Source organism: Pogoniulus pusillus, unplaced genomic scaffold (genome assembly GCF_015220805.1).
Source record: "Pogoniulus pusillus isolate bPogPus1 unplaced genomic scaffold, bPogPus1.pri scaffold_63_arrow_ctg1, whole genome shotgun sequence".
Taxonomy (NCBI): Eukaryota; Metazoa; Chordata; class Aves; order Piciformes; family Lybiidae; genus Pogoniulus; species Pogoniulus pusillus.
Window position 1 is genome coordinate 429569 of NW_026974713.1, and position 13880 is coordinate 443448.

General features: G+C 56.8%; 2 protein-coding genes and 1 long non-coding RNA gene across 3 annotated transcripts in view; 2 read left to right on the plus strand and 1 right to left on the minus strand.

Annotated features, from left to right (window-relative positions):
* The window catches only part of LOC135174396 (zinc finger protein 850-like), a 393382-nt gene that overhangs the window by 242494 nt on the left and 137008 nt on the right, over positions 1-13880 (plus strand). Inside the window, 1 exon segment of the mRNA XM_064141675.1 lies at positions 12389-13542. Within this exon segment, the coding sequence (XP_063997745.1) occupies positions 12389-13542 (1154 nt within the window).
* LOC135174398 (gastrula zinc finger protein XlCGF26.1-like) overlaps positions 1-13880 on the minus strand; it is a 147839-nt gene that overhangs the window by 25368 nt on the left and 108591 nt on the right. The window lies entirely within an intron of this gene.
* Positions 1034-10686, plus strand: LOC135174416 (uncharacterized). The gene is made up of 3 exons (XR_010301886.1): positions 1034-1558; positions 7963-8078; positions 9259-10686. It is a non-coding gene; the product is annotated as an uncharacterized LOC135174416 (long non-coding RNA).

The following is a 13880-nucleotide window of genomic DNA, read 5'->3' on the forward strand; positions in this document are numbered from 1 at the left end:
ATTTATACACTCAGCCAGCAGAGCACAGGCCTACACATTAGCACAATCAGTCAGGCATGACCCTCCACATCTGCATGAGTCCATGCCTTGTTATCCTCGTTAGCGAGGTCCTTTATCTACCCCTTGTGAGATAAGGTGGCCAGCTGCAGGTGAGAACCAAGGTCTGTTATTACAAGGACCTGCCTGTTGTCACTTCTCTTCACTCCATTCCCACAGCAGTCCTGCACCTGCACCCCACAACTCCTGGCCTGCATCAGGAGCAGTGTGGCCAGCAGGACAAGGGAGGTTATTCTTCCCCTGTACTCAGCACTGGTCAGGCCACACCTTGAGTGCTGTGTCCAGTTCTGGGCCCCTCAATTCAATAGAGATGTTGAGGTGCTGGAAGGTGTCCAGAGAAGGGCAACAAAGCTGGTGAGGGGCCTGGAGCACAAACCCTATGAGGAGAGGCTGTGGGAGCTGGGGTTGTGCAGCCTGGAGAAGAGGAGGCTCAGGGGTGATCTTATTACTGTCTACAACTACCTGAAGGGACATTGTGGCCAGGTGGGGGGTGGCCTCTTCTCCCAGGCAACCAGCAATAGAACAAGGGGACACAGTCTCAAGTTGTGCCAGGGCAGGTCTAGGCTGGATGTTAGGAGGAAGTTGTTGCCAGAGAGAGTGATTGGCATTGGAATGGGCTGCCCAGGGAGGTGGTGGAGTCATTGTACCTGTAGGTGTTTAGGAAGCTGCATGAGGCACTTAGTGCCATGGTCTGGTTGACTGGATAGGGCTGGGTGCTAGGTTGGACTGGATGATCTTGGAGGTCTCTTCCAACCTGCTTGATTCTATGATTCTGCATTCTGCATTCCCACAGCCTGCACCCCTCAGCACCATCCCACTTCACTCTGCACCTTTGCTAGCACAAATCACAGCTGCTGATCCCCTCCTAGCCCACACTGGGCCATGTGCCAGTGCAAACTGCTTTGCTTTTCCCCCTCCCACTTTGCATTTGGCTCTACCACTTTCCTGGGGGCATTATGGGCTGGGCCTTGCCTGATACGAGTTGTGCCAGGGTCCAGCATGGGGCTGCTGGGGGGGGCACAAGAGGTCAGGGGAGGCTGTTTGGGGGTTCAGGGCTTCAGCCCTCCCCCCTAGTGCCAGTGCCTGCAGCTGGCAGTGCTGGGCCAGCAGCCAGGGGTGCTCCTGCCTCAGCCCCTGGGCCTGGCCCCACAGTGCCTGCTCCTCGTGCTGGGCCTTCTGCAGAGCTGTGCAGAGAGGTTGCGGAGGTGTCAGAACCCCCCAGAGCCACAGCCCCCCCCGAGCCCCACAGCCTCCCCCCTGGGCAGCCTGAGCCCAGGGCTCCCTCCCGCCCCTCCGGCGCCGAGCGCAAGGGGGCGCAGGTGCGGCAAGGCCCCGCCCAGAGCTGGCAGCCAGAGCCAATGGGAGGCGTGGGCAGAGCGGCCCCGCCCCCAAGGGCGCTGTGGGCTCCGGCCCCAGGGGCGTGAGCGCCATTTTGGCTGGTGCTGGGCAGCGTCGTGGGAGCGCTGGAGCAGAGGCTGTGGTGTGCGCGGGCAGCGCTGCGGTGAGAGAGCTGCGGGAGCGTGAGGGGTGGCGGGGGAGAGGAGCCGGGAGGGGCTGCGGGGCCTGGGGGAGCCGAGAGTGGCACCGGGAGGGGCTGCGGGGCCTGGGGGAGCCGAGAGCGGCACCGGGAGGGGCTGCGGGGCCTGGGGGAGCCGAGAGCGGCACCGGGAGGGGCTGCGGGGCCTGGGGGAGCCGAGAGCGGCACCGGGAGGGGCTGCGGGGCCTGGGGGAGCCGAGAGCGGCACCGGGAGGGGCTGCGGGGCCTGGGGGAGCCGAGAGCGGCACCGGGAGGGGCTGCGGGGCCTGGGGGAGCCGAGAGCGGCACCGGGAGGGGCTGCGGGGCCTGGGGGAGCCGAGAGCGGCACCGGGAGGGGCTGCGGGGCCTGGGGGAGCCGAGAGCGGCACCGGGAGGGGCTGCGGGGCCTGGGGGAGCCGAGAGCGGCACCGGGAGGGGCTGCGGGGCCTGGGGGAGCCGAGATTGGCATGGCACCGGGAGGGGCTGCGGGGCCTGGGGGAGCCGAGAGTGGCACCGGGAGGGGCTGCGGGGCCTGGGGGAGCCGAGAGTGGCACCGGGAGGGGCTGCGGGGCCTGAGGGAGCCGAGAGTGGCACCGGGAGGGGCTGCGGGGCCTGAGGGAGCCGAGAGTGGCACCGGGAGGGGCTGTGGGCGGCGGGAGCGGAGCGGGGCTGGGGCTGTGTGGGTCGGGCGTGGGTGAGAGGAGCGGGGCTGGGGCCGGGAGGGGCTGAGGGCGGCGGGAGCGGAGCGGGGCTGGGGCTGTGTGGGTCGGGCGTGGGTGAGAGGAGCGGGGCTGGGGCCGGGAGGGGCTGAGGGCGGCGGGAGCGGAGCGGGGCTGGGGCTGTGTGGGTCGGGCGTGGGTGAGAGGAGCGGGGCTGGGGCCGGGAGGGGCTGAGGGCGGCGGGAGCGGAGCGGGGCTGGGGCTGTGTGGGTCGGGCGTGGGTGAGAGGAGCGGGGCTGGGGCCGGGAGGGGCTGAGGGCGGCGGGAGCGGAGGCGGAAGTGTGTGGCAGGGCCCCGGGGCGGCGCGGGGCAGGGCGGGAGTTGGCGTTGGGGTGGGGCCGGCGCCATGGTGTGTGTGGTGCGGGGCAGGGGCAGGGCTGGGCGGGAGGGGCTGAGGCTGTGTGGGCAGGGAGGTTGTGGCGAGAGCTGTGCGGAGGTTCTGTGGAGCTGTGGGGAGTTTGTGCGAGGCTGTGAGGAGCTGGGGAGAGCTTTTGGCGCTTTGTGTTGCGGCTGTGTGCGGGGCTGAGGAGGCGCAGAGTGGTGCGAGTGTGTGTGAGGCTCCGGGCGAGAGGTTTGGGTGCGTGGTGAGGGGGTTTGGGCAGTGGCAGGGGCTTGGAAGGGCTTGTGCGGAGGGTTTGGTGAGCTGCAGGCGTTGGCAGCAGCTGGTGAGGCTTTGTGAGGCAGTTGTGAGGCTCGGGAGGGGTTTGTGAAGGCTGCTGGAGAGTGGCAGAGGCAGAAGCTGTGTGAGAGCTGTGCACAATCAGTTTGCAGGCGTTGGGCAGGGCCTGGAGTGAGGCTTTGGAGGGGATTTTGGTTCTTCTTAGTCACTTTCAATGACTTCTGAAGCTTTTATGAACTCTTCCAGGCCTTTTTCCTGATCTTTTTCAAAGATGTTTTCATGATTTTGAGTCCTTTAAAATGTTTCAAAGATTTTTTGCTTTGTGTTTGTTCAAATTGTTAATTTAAAAATATTTTCCTGTTTTCAAGCCTTTTTAATGATTTTTTGAGGATATTTAAAAAATTTCCGGGCATTTTTAATGATTTTTGAAGCTCTTTTGTCCAATTTGAGGCTTTTTAAAGTGACTTTTGCAGCTGTTGTGGTCATTTTCAGGCTTTTTTGGTGATGTTTGAAGAGATTTTGATGATGTTGAAGTGGTTTGTACAAAGCAGTTTGAGTGCCATAAAACTGCTGAAAACCTTCAAGCATCAGAAAGGAGATTTTAAAGCCTCTTGGTGTTGCTTTATGATGTCCTAAGGCATTTGGAGGTTTTGAATCAGTTTGTGAGGGGGTTTGAGAGCTGCACAGAGATGTTGATGTCTTCTAGGGCAGTTTGAGACCTGTTTGAGTGTGTTTGAAGAGTGCCAAAGAGATCAGTGAGCCTGGAGAGTCTCTCTTGAGCATTACTTTGTGTGACTTGCTGAGAGTTGCTGGAGAGATTGTAATGAGATGTGAAGAATTGTGGATCAGCTCTGAAGGGATTTGTTGCCTGTTGAGGAAGTTTTGAGGACCTTGTGTGAGGTTTGAGAGGTTTGTGGTGAGGTTTTAGAGGCCTTGAAGACATTTAAAGAGATGTTGATGATTTCCAGTGCAGTTTTAAGGCTGTTCCAGCCTTTGTGAGGGCTGTGGAAGGCTTAAGGAGACCAAAAAAGTCCTTGAAGTCTCTACTGAAGGAGTTGGAAGAGTTGCAGAAAGGTTTTAATAACTTCTGGTGAGTTTTCTAAGCTGTTTTGGTGATTTTTCAGGCCTGTTGGAAGAGTTTGTCAAAGGCAGAACTCAGGCAGGTCTCTGCAGTGCTGTTGAGAGAGTTGAATGCATCCTGAGGTGTATTTAGGAGCTGGGAGGAGTTTTGAAGCTGTTAATGAGGCTTTAGAGGCCTTTAGGAGTTGTGAAGAGCTGTGGCTCTGTCCAGCAGCTGAAGTTGATCTCTTTGCTGCGTTCCATTGTCCCCAGCCTGCTTCTTCTTGGCTCCTTTGCTGTTGCTCAGCTTGACCTGTACAGTTTGTGCCCTTTGGCTCCATTGCTGTAATGGTTTGTGCTGGAGGGGCCCTTAAATGTCACCCAGTGGCAACTGTCTGCCATGTGCAGGGCCACCTGCCAGCAGCCCAGATTGCTGAAGGCCTCATCCAGCGTGGTCTTGACCTCTAGGGAGGGGAACTCCCAGCCTCCCTGGGCAGGCTGCTGCAGTGTCTGCCCAGGCTGACTGTGTGGAATTTCTTCCTCGTGTCCAGTCTGAGTCTTCCCTCTTGCAGCCTCAATCCGTTCTACCTTATCAGTCCAGGCCCTTGTGCAAAGTCCCTGCCCAGCTTTCTTGCAGGCCCTTTCAGGTCCTTTTCTTGCAGGTGAAGCTGCTTTTGAAGAGATTGTTCTAGGTTTAAGAAGTGGGCTGTGTGCAACTGCCAAGTGCAGTCCTCCTGGGGCCAGGGAGTCCAGGAGGTGGACCAGGAAGTGTCATCTGTGTTATTTCATTGCCATAATCCTGCATGCACTGCCCCTACAAAGTGGCTGCACTCTCAGATTTCCTCTGTCTGACTCTGTGTCTCTGCAGTGTGGACCTCCTCTGTGCTCTGTGCAGGAGGTTTGCAGGCTGCCTTTGGCCTTGGCTCATTTTTTGCTGCTTCATTTTGTTTTGAGCTTTGTCCTGAGGAGGTGTTTGGAGAACTGTGTGTGAGGTGGACTATGGCTGGGAAGATTTGTCCTGAGGAGGTCTGTTGGAGAGTGGTGTCCAAGGCAGACTCTGGCCTTGTGTATCTCAGCTGCTGTTGTAGTGCTCTGTGCAGTTCCTGCTGTAAGTTGCCTTTGCACTGCCAATGGTTTCCAGCCTGGTGTGGAGAGTTTGTGTTTAGCTGCTTTGAGAGGGTCTGAGGAGCCTGTGTGTGCTCTTGCAGGCAGAAGTGGAGAGCTGAAAGGGTTTAGCTTCTGCCAAGCTGATGGCACAGGAATCCCTAGCAATAAAAGCTGTCCTCTGCCTTGGGCTGCATCTCTGGAGTTGGTGTTTTTGGTGTGTGAAGCATGAGGGTTGTGGAGCTTGCTGCTGCTGTTGGAGTTGGTAGAATGAGAGCATAGTTTGGTGTGGCCAAAGGCTTGAAGCTGGCAGAGTGGAGCTGGTGGGTTGAGCAGTGGCAGGTGAGCACTGAGGCCTGTCCCTGAGCATGAGAGCTGCAGAGCTGTTGAGGAGCTGCAGGGTGAGGGAGTGCAGCAGTGGCCTGGGCAGGCTGTTGCAGGGCTTGATGGTGCAGTTTGTGTCGGGTGCAGGACTTGGCCAGATGGCATCGTGTTGGAAGGGCCCCTCAGAGGTGATCTTGTGCAGCCCATGGCAGTGAGCAGGGCCAGGTGCTGCCAAAGCAGGCTCCTTGGGAGCAGATGATCTGTGATGTGTACTGTGTGCAGGGCTGGAGCCTTGAGCACCTCCCTGGGCAGGCTGTTGCAGAGTGTCAGCAGCCTCCGTGTGCAGAACTTGCTCCTGCTGTGCAGCCTAACTCTGCCCTGCTCCAGTTGGAATGCACTGCCTGATGTCCTATCCCCACAGGCCCTTGTGCACAGTCCCTGCCCAGCCTGCCTGTAAGTGCCCTTGAGAAGTTGAGATGCAGGCTGCAAGGAGAGCCCAGAGCTGCTTTTGTTCAGGCTGAGCAGCTGCAGCTCTCTCAGCCTGTGTTTGTAGGAAAGGTGCTGGTGGTGACTCAGAGGCAGTCCCCCCGACCCTGTGCTGGACTCTGTTTCCACTGTGTGTGCCAGGCTGAGAAAGTTGTTGCTGTGCTCCAGAGTGTCTGAGGTGTGCAGGCAGAGGTCGTGGAGTGCTTTCTGAGCAGGCTGAGATCTTGTCCCCAGCTGAGAAGTCAAATGCTGTGTGCAGTGCCTGTGCTGTCTCTGCTGCAGTGGCTTTGTGCTGAGCTTTCCAGTGCTGAGCATCTCTCTTCTGAGCCTTGCTGTGTGCAGCTGGGAGCTGAGGGCAGTTGAATGGAGGCAGGAGGGATGGTCCTGAGCACTGGGAGAAGAGGGAGCTGCTGAAAGCTGCTGAGGAGTGTGAGCTGCTCCGTTCTGCTGTAATGGCAGCCACTGGTGTTGGAGAGAGCTTTGTGCTTGGAGTGTGCTCTGGTGGTGTGCATGAGTGGTGGTCTGGGTCTGTGCAAAGGGAGCTGCCAAATGCTTGTCCATGTGAGGCCTGTTGTTGTGGGTGTTGTGAGTCCTGTGTTTGATGCTGGAGTCATGGAATGGTTTGGCTTGGAGGGGACCTGAGGGATCCTCCAGTTGTGGGCAGGGCAACCTTGCACTGGAGCAGTCTGCTTGAGGCCTCATGTGGCCTGGCCTTGGAGCCCTGGAGGGAGTGTGTCAGGCACATGTGGAGTGATTTGTGTCAGGAAGGTGTGAGTTGAGCTGGCAGCTGTGGGCAGGAGGAAGATTGCCCCAACAGGCTGTTAAAGCTGAGCCTGAGTGCATTTCCCTGCTGCAGCAGGCAGGAGGCAGCCATGTGCAGAGTGGGTGTCTGGGGGTTGTTAGGCTCCATCTCCTTAGGCAGAAAGATTTGCTGACAGCTTTCAGGCTGCTTTTCAGTTCCCCTCAAGGTGTCCTGCTGACAGAGTGAGGTCAGGTGGAGCCTTTGCTGTTTGCCTGCAGGCTGATAGCTGTGCAGAGCTTTTGTTCCCTGTGCTGTCAGGAGCACTGTGCCCTGCTGCCGTTGGTGTGGAGATGGAGAAATGCTTTGTGGAAGAAGAGCAGGGAGCATTGAGAGCAGGATGAGATGTCCAGAGTGTGCTTGTGGCTGAGGCCTTGCTTTTGATTTGAGTGCAGTGTTTGATTTGAATGGGGGCAGCCTGTCCTGAGTGGTTTTGTTGGGAAGAAGTCCTGAAGTTTCCTTTGGGGACCTTGAGAAGCAGAGCAAGAAATTGCAGTTGTGCTCTTTGCTGTCTGCTGAGCTGTCAAAGGGAGGAAATGGTTGGTGACAGTGAGTGCAGCAATTGCAGTGGTGTGGGCATCCAGGCCAGGGCAGGATTGTGCCCCTGTCCTGGGCCCTGGTGAGGCCACAGGGTGAATGCTGGGGTCAGTGTTGAGGCAGTGAGTGGAAGAAGGTCGTTGAGGGCCTGGAGCAGGTGCAGAGAAGGGCAAGAAAGCTGTGGAAGGGTGTAGAGAAGAGGGCTGGTGAGGAGCAGCTGTGGGAGATGAGGGTGTTGAGTGTGGAGAAGAGGAGGCTGAGGGGAGAGCTGATTGCCCTGTCCCTGAGAGGAGGTTGCAGTGAGGTGAGGTTGGTCTCTTCTTGCCTGTGTCAGGTGATGGAAGGGAGAGGAAATGTCCTGGGAGTGTAGCAGGGGAGGCTTAGGTTGGAGATGAGGAAGAATTTGTTTGCAGCAAGAGTGTTGAGGGAGTGGAACAGGCTGCCCAGGGAGGTGGTGGATTCCCCAGCCCTGGAGGTGTTGAGGGCCAGTTTGGATGAGGCCTTGAGCAGCCTGGTCCGGTAGCAGGTGTCCCTGGCTATGGCAGGGGTTTGGAGATGTCTTTGGGTTCCCTTCCAGCCCAAAGCATTCTGTGGATGCTTGGATCTGGGCACTGAGCAGAGCTTCAGTGGAGTGAAACTGTAAATAAGCAATGTTGTGAAGCTGGGTGGGAGCTTGGAGGGGCTGGGCTGGAGCTTGGCCCCTGCCCTGGAAGTAAAATTGGAGCTTTTATCACATTGGAAGTTGCAGGAGAGTTGCTTTGGCCTGCAGCTGTGCCTCAGAGTTTGTGATGCTCAAGAGGCAGCTGTGCAGTAGCTGGTGCAGGAACTGAGCTGAACTGGAAGGCTGCAGGCCAGAAGGTAACTTTTCCCCCTCACAGTCAGGCCCTGGAATCATCTCCCAAGGGCAGTGTTGGATTCCCCTGGTCTGGGCAGCTTTAAGAGTGATCTTGTGAGGGGCTGGTCCAGCTGATGGCAAGTGCAGTGTCAGCTGGCAAGGTTGGAGCAGCAGGTCCTTGGGGTCCCTTCCAGGCTGGCCTTCTGTGGGCACAGAGCTGTGCTGGGCACGTTGAGGGCAGCTGCAAAGCTCTTGAAGCCTTTGTGCAGAGTGCCAAAGACATGAGTGAGCCTGGAAAGTGACTGCAGAGTTCCCTGCTGAGAGCTTTTCCGAGCTGCCCAAGCATTTGTGTGAGTTTCTGCTGAGCTGGGAAGGGATTTGGGTTGTTTTTCCAGGCAGTTGGAAAGCTTTTTAAGCATTCTTCTTGTTCTGCTCCTCCTTGGCCCTGTCCTCTTCATTGTCACAGGCTCAGAGGGTGTTAGGGGTTGGAAGAGACCCAAAGAGATGGTGGAGTCCAATCCCCCTGGCAGAGCAGGACAATCCTGTCTGACACAGATCACAGAGGAACACATCTAGAGAGGCCTTGAAAGTCTCCAGAGAAGGAGAGCCCAGGACCTCTGTGGGGAGGCTGTTCCTGTGCTCTGTGACCCTAAGAGTATAGAAGTTCCCCCTTGTGTTGAGGCAGAGCCTCCTGTACTGCAGCTTACACCCATTGCTCCTTGTGCTGTCTCAGGGAGCAGTGAGCAGAGCCTGTCCCCCACTCCTGGCAGCCTTCAGATACTTATAAACATTTATCCAGTCCCCACTGAGTCTTCTTTTCTCCAGACTAAGCAGCCCCAGATCCCTCAGCCTCTCCTCACAGGCCATGCCCTCCAGTCCCCTCATCATCCTCGTAGCCCTCCCTTGGGCTCTAACCAGCAGATCCCTGTCCCTCTTCAACTGGGGAGCCCAAAACTGAACACAGTATTCAAGATGAGGTCTCAGCAGGGCAGAGTACAGGTGGAGGTGAACCTCCCTTGATCTGCTGGACACACTCTTCCTAATCCACCCCAGGATGCCATTGTCCTTCTTGGCCAGCAGGGCACATTGCTGTGCCATGGATAACTTGTTAGCCACCAGGACCCCCAGGTCCCTCTCCTTGGGGCTGCTGTCCAGCAGATCACCTCCCAGCCTGTACTGATGCAGTTTGTTATTCCTCCCCAGATGCAGGACTCTGCCCTTGTCCTTGTTGAACTTCACCTGGTTCCTCTGTGCCCAGCTCTCAGTCTGCCCAGGTCTCTCCTGATGACAGCACAGCCTGCAGCTGTCTCAGCCAAGCCTCCCAGCTTGGTGTCAGCAGCAAACTTGCTGAGCAGCCTCTGTCTGTCTGTGCCCTCATCAGTGTCATTGATGAAGATGTTGACCAGGACTGTCCCCAGCACTGATCCCTGTGGGACACCACTGGTCACAACTCTCCAGCTGATCCTGGCACCATTGCTCACCACCCTCTGCACTCTCTGTTGCAACCAGTTCCTAACCCACCTCACTGCCTGCTCTTCCATCCCACACTGCCTCAGCTCGCTCACTAAAATGTCATGGGAGATGGTGTCAAAGGCCTTGCTAAGGCCAAGGCAGACTCCATCCACTGCTCTCCCTGAATCTACCCATTCAGTGATGGCATCATAGAATGCTCTGAGGTTAGTGAAGCATGACTGCCCCTTGGTAAATCCATGCTGACTACTCCTGATAAGCTTCTTCTCTCCCAAGAGCCTTGAGTTGACCTCCAGCAGGAGCTGCTCCATCATTTTTGCAGGGCTGGAGGTGAGGCTGCCTGGTCTGTAGTTTCCTGGAACTTCTTTCTTGCCCTTTTTGAAGCCTGCAGTGCCATTGGCTCTGGTGCAGCCCTCAGGCACCTCTCCTGTCTGCCCTGATTTGGCAAAGACGATGGAGAGTGTCAGAGCAATAACATCAGGCAGTTGTCTCAGCACCCTTGGGTGCATCTCATCAGGGCCCTTGGACTTGTGAATGTTTAGTTTGTATAACTGATCCCTAACCCAGTGTGCACTGACCAGTGGGGAGCACTCCCTCCTGCAGGCTTGCTCTCCTTCATCCAGACTCTGGAGTCCATAGGAGAGTTCAGTCTGAGGTGTAAAGAGTGAAGCCCAGAAGGCATTCAGCAGCTCTGCCTTCTCTGCACCCTCAGTTCTCAGGCTGCCTCCTGGTCCAGCACTTCCCCCACACCTTCCCTGTTCTTCCTTTTCCTGCTGATGGATTTGAAGAAGCCTTTCTTGTTCTGTTTTCCTTCCTTTGCCAGCTTCAGTTGCAAGAGGGCTTTGGCCTTCCTTGCTGCTTTGCTACACAGCCCAAGGCAGGCCTGTAGGAAAGCAGTCCTCCTGCAGCTGCTCTGTTTCCTCCTCTGCCTCTCCCTGGAGGCTGCATTTAGAAGCATGGAACCATAGAATGGTTTGGGTTGGAAGGGACCTGCAGAGGTCATTGAGTCCAAGCCCCTGCAGTCAGCAGGGACATCCTGCATTAGATCAGGCTGCCCAGAGCCCTGTTGAGCCTCACCTTGAATACATCCAGGGCTGGGACCTCAACTCCTTCATTGGGCACCCTGAGGTGTTGCAGCAGCCTCCTGATGCAGAACTTGTTCCTGCCTTCTAATCTCCATCTGCTCCACTTTGCAGCCATTGCCCTCCTGCTGTCCCTGCAGGCCTTTGGGAGCAGTCTCTCTGTAGCCTTCTTGTAGCCCCTTGAGGCCCTGGAAGGTCTGCCTGAAGCCTTCTCTTCTCCAGGCTGAACACCCTCAGCTCCCTCAGCCTGTCCTCAGAGCTGAGCTGTTCCAAGCCCCTGATCATTCTCATGGCCTCCTCTGGACCCTGTCCATCAGATCCATGTCCTTGCTGTGTTGAGAGCTCCAGGGCTGGATGCAGCAGTGCAGGTGAGCTGTCAGCAGAGCACAGTGTCAGAGTCTGCTCTCTGCTGTTGTTGCAGCCCAGGCTGCCATTGGCCTTGTGTGCTGCAGTCTCACACTGCCTGCTCCTGTCCAGCTCCTTGTCCCCCAGCACCCCCAAGTCCTTTTCCTCAGCCCTGCTTTTTGTTGGCTTCTCCTCAAGGCTGTGCTGCTTGTGAGGCTTGTTGCAGCCCAGGTGCAGGAGCCTGCACTTGCTGTTGTTGAAGCTGAGGAGGTTCCCCTGGGCCACCCCTGCAGCTTGCAAAGACAGCAGGGCCATGGATATGCTGTGAATGAGGGAAGGGCCTGGGAATGGTCAGGCAGGAATTAGGCATTGTCCCCTCAAAAAGCGCTCAGGATCAAGGCCCAGCTGAAAAATGTATGTGCAGGACTTCATAGAATAGGTCAGTGTTGAAAGAGAGCACAAGGACCATCCAGTTCCAAGCCCCCTGCCATGGGCAGGGACACCCTACCCTAGAGCAGGCTGCCCACAATCTCATCCGTCCTGTCCTTACACCCTTCCAGGGATGGGGCCTCAACCCTCTCCCCGAGGAACCTATTCCGGGGTCTCACCAGTGTGATGCTGCAGAACTTCCTCCTCACCTCCAGGCTGACTCTCCCCACCTCCAGCTTTGCTGCATCCCCCCCAGTCCTGTCACTCCCTGACAAGCTAAAAAGTCCCTCCCCAGATATTTGTAGCCCACTTCAGATCCTAGCAGGCCACAAGAAGGTCGCTTGGGAGACTCCTCTTCTCCAGCCTGGACAGCCCCAAGTCTTTCAGCCCGGGGCTGTCATACAGGGGGCTGGGAGCATTTGTTAAGGACCTGGGTGTCTCAGCCCCCCCAAGCAGCGGCACCTGGGATCTCAACACAGGCATTGGAGATCTGCCCCCACCACATGGCAGATCTGGTGGTTTGAGGGCCACTCTGCATTCTTTGCCTCAGCTGAATGTTGGTTGTTGGGAGGTGCCAAGTGTCAGAGGCTGTATTGACCCGGGCAGGATGTCAGGGTTTGAGGTGCTGAGGTCAGGTGCTTCCATCTTCCCTAGGTAAGAGCAATGACTTCGTGCCCCACTAGCATGGCCTCAGAGAAGGACCCAGAGAAGAGCTGGGAGAAGAAGCAGCACCCAGAGAGCAAGATGGAGCAGGCCAAGTGCCGCTTGAAGAAAGAGGAGGAGAAAGATCTCAAGTCAGAGGATGACGATTGGGGGAATGATGATTGTGATGATGTTGAGCATGAGGATGATATTCAGGGTGAAGATGGCCAAGATAAGGAAGAAGAATATGAAGAAGAGGATAGGTTGATGTTAGCACCCTCTGTGCCAGTCAAGCAGCTGCTTCAGTGCCCTGATCGTGGGCAGAGCGTTGCAGTGCGCTCCAGGCTCATTAACCACCGCCGAAGCCACAGGGGCGGGAAGCCCTTCAGCTGTGCTGACTGTGACAAGAGATTCACTCGGCGCTCAAGCCTCATTAGACACCGCCGAATCCACACGGGCGAGAAGCCCTTCAGCTGTGCTTACTGTGACAAGAGATTCACACAGCGCTCAAGCCTCATTAGACACCGCCGAATCCACACGGGCGAGAAGCTCTTCAGCTGTGCTGACTGTGACAAGAGATTCACACAGCACTCGAGCCTCATTGTCCACCGCCGAAGCCACACGGGCGAGAAGCCCTTCAGCTGTGCTGACTGTGACAAGAGATTCACATATCGGTCAGAGCTCATTGTCCACCGCCGAAGCCACACGGGCGAGAAGCCCTTCAGCTGTGCTGACTGTGACAAGAGATTCACACAGCGCTCGAGCCTCATTAGACACCGCCGAATCCACACGGGCGAGAAGCCCTTCAGCTGTGCTGACTGTGACATGAGATTCACGGAGCACTCATACCTCATTGTCCACCGCCGAATCCACACCAGAGAGAGACCTTTCAGCTGTGCTGACTGCTGCAAGAGTTTCATTTGCAAGTATGCCCTCACTCGGCACTGCAGTGTGCACAGCACTGAGAAGTCCTTCAGCTGTGGGGACTGTGGAAGGAGCTTCAAATGCAGCTCAAATCTCACCATCCACCGCCGCACCCACACCAGAGAGCACCTGTACCCCTGTGCAGAGTGCGGCAAAAGCTTCACTACGAGCTCAGAGTTCATTCAGCACAGACTCATCCACAGCAGTGAGAAACCCTACAGCTGCCGGGACTGTGGCAAGAGCTTCACCCGCAGCTCTACCCTCGCCAAGCACCGACGTGTCCACAGTGGTGAGAAGCCCTTCACCTGCTCTGACTGTGGCAAGAGCTTCACCCAGAACTCTACCCTCACCCAGCACCGTCGTGTCCACAGTGGTGAGAAGCCCTTCACCTGCTCTGACTGCGGCAAGAGCTTCACCCAGAGCTCTACCCTCACCAAGCACCGTCGTGTCCACAGTGGTGAGAAGCCCTTCACCTGCTCTGACTGCGGCAAGAGCTTCACCCAGAGCTCTACCCTCACCAAGCACCGTCGTGTCCACAGGGGTGAGAAGCCCTTCACCTGCTCTGACTGTGGCAAGAGCTTCACCAGCAGAGGCAGTTTCACTTCCCACTGCTGCACCCACACTGGCGACCAACCCATGCTACAGAACAAGCACAAATAGACCCACCCATGTCTGTTTGGGTAATTGCGTGTCCCCCCCATGAAGGCCTTTCCAGCAGATTGAGCCAAAATCTCCTCTTTTCCAGCTGCATTTCTCAGCGGCTGGGGGGGTCCAGCAGGTACAAACACCTCCTGCCCTGCTGTTGTGGGTTTTTAAATAGAACTGACAGAGATTAAACTCTCAAATCAAACTGGAGACAAAATACAGAATTGTATTTAGAGAGAGAGAATACAGCAATAGACATTACAAAGCAATTTCCCCATCCATGGCAAA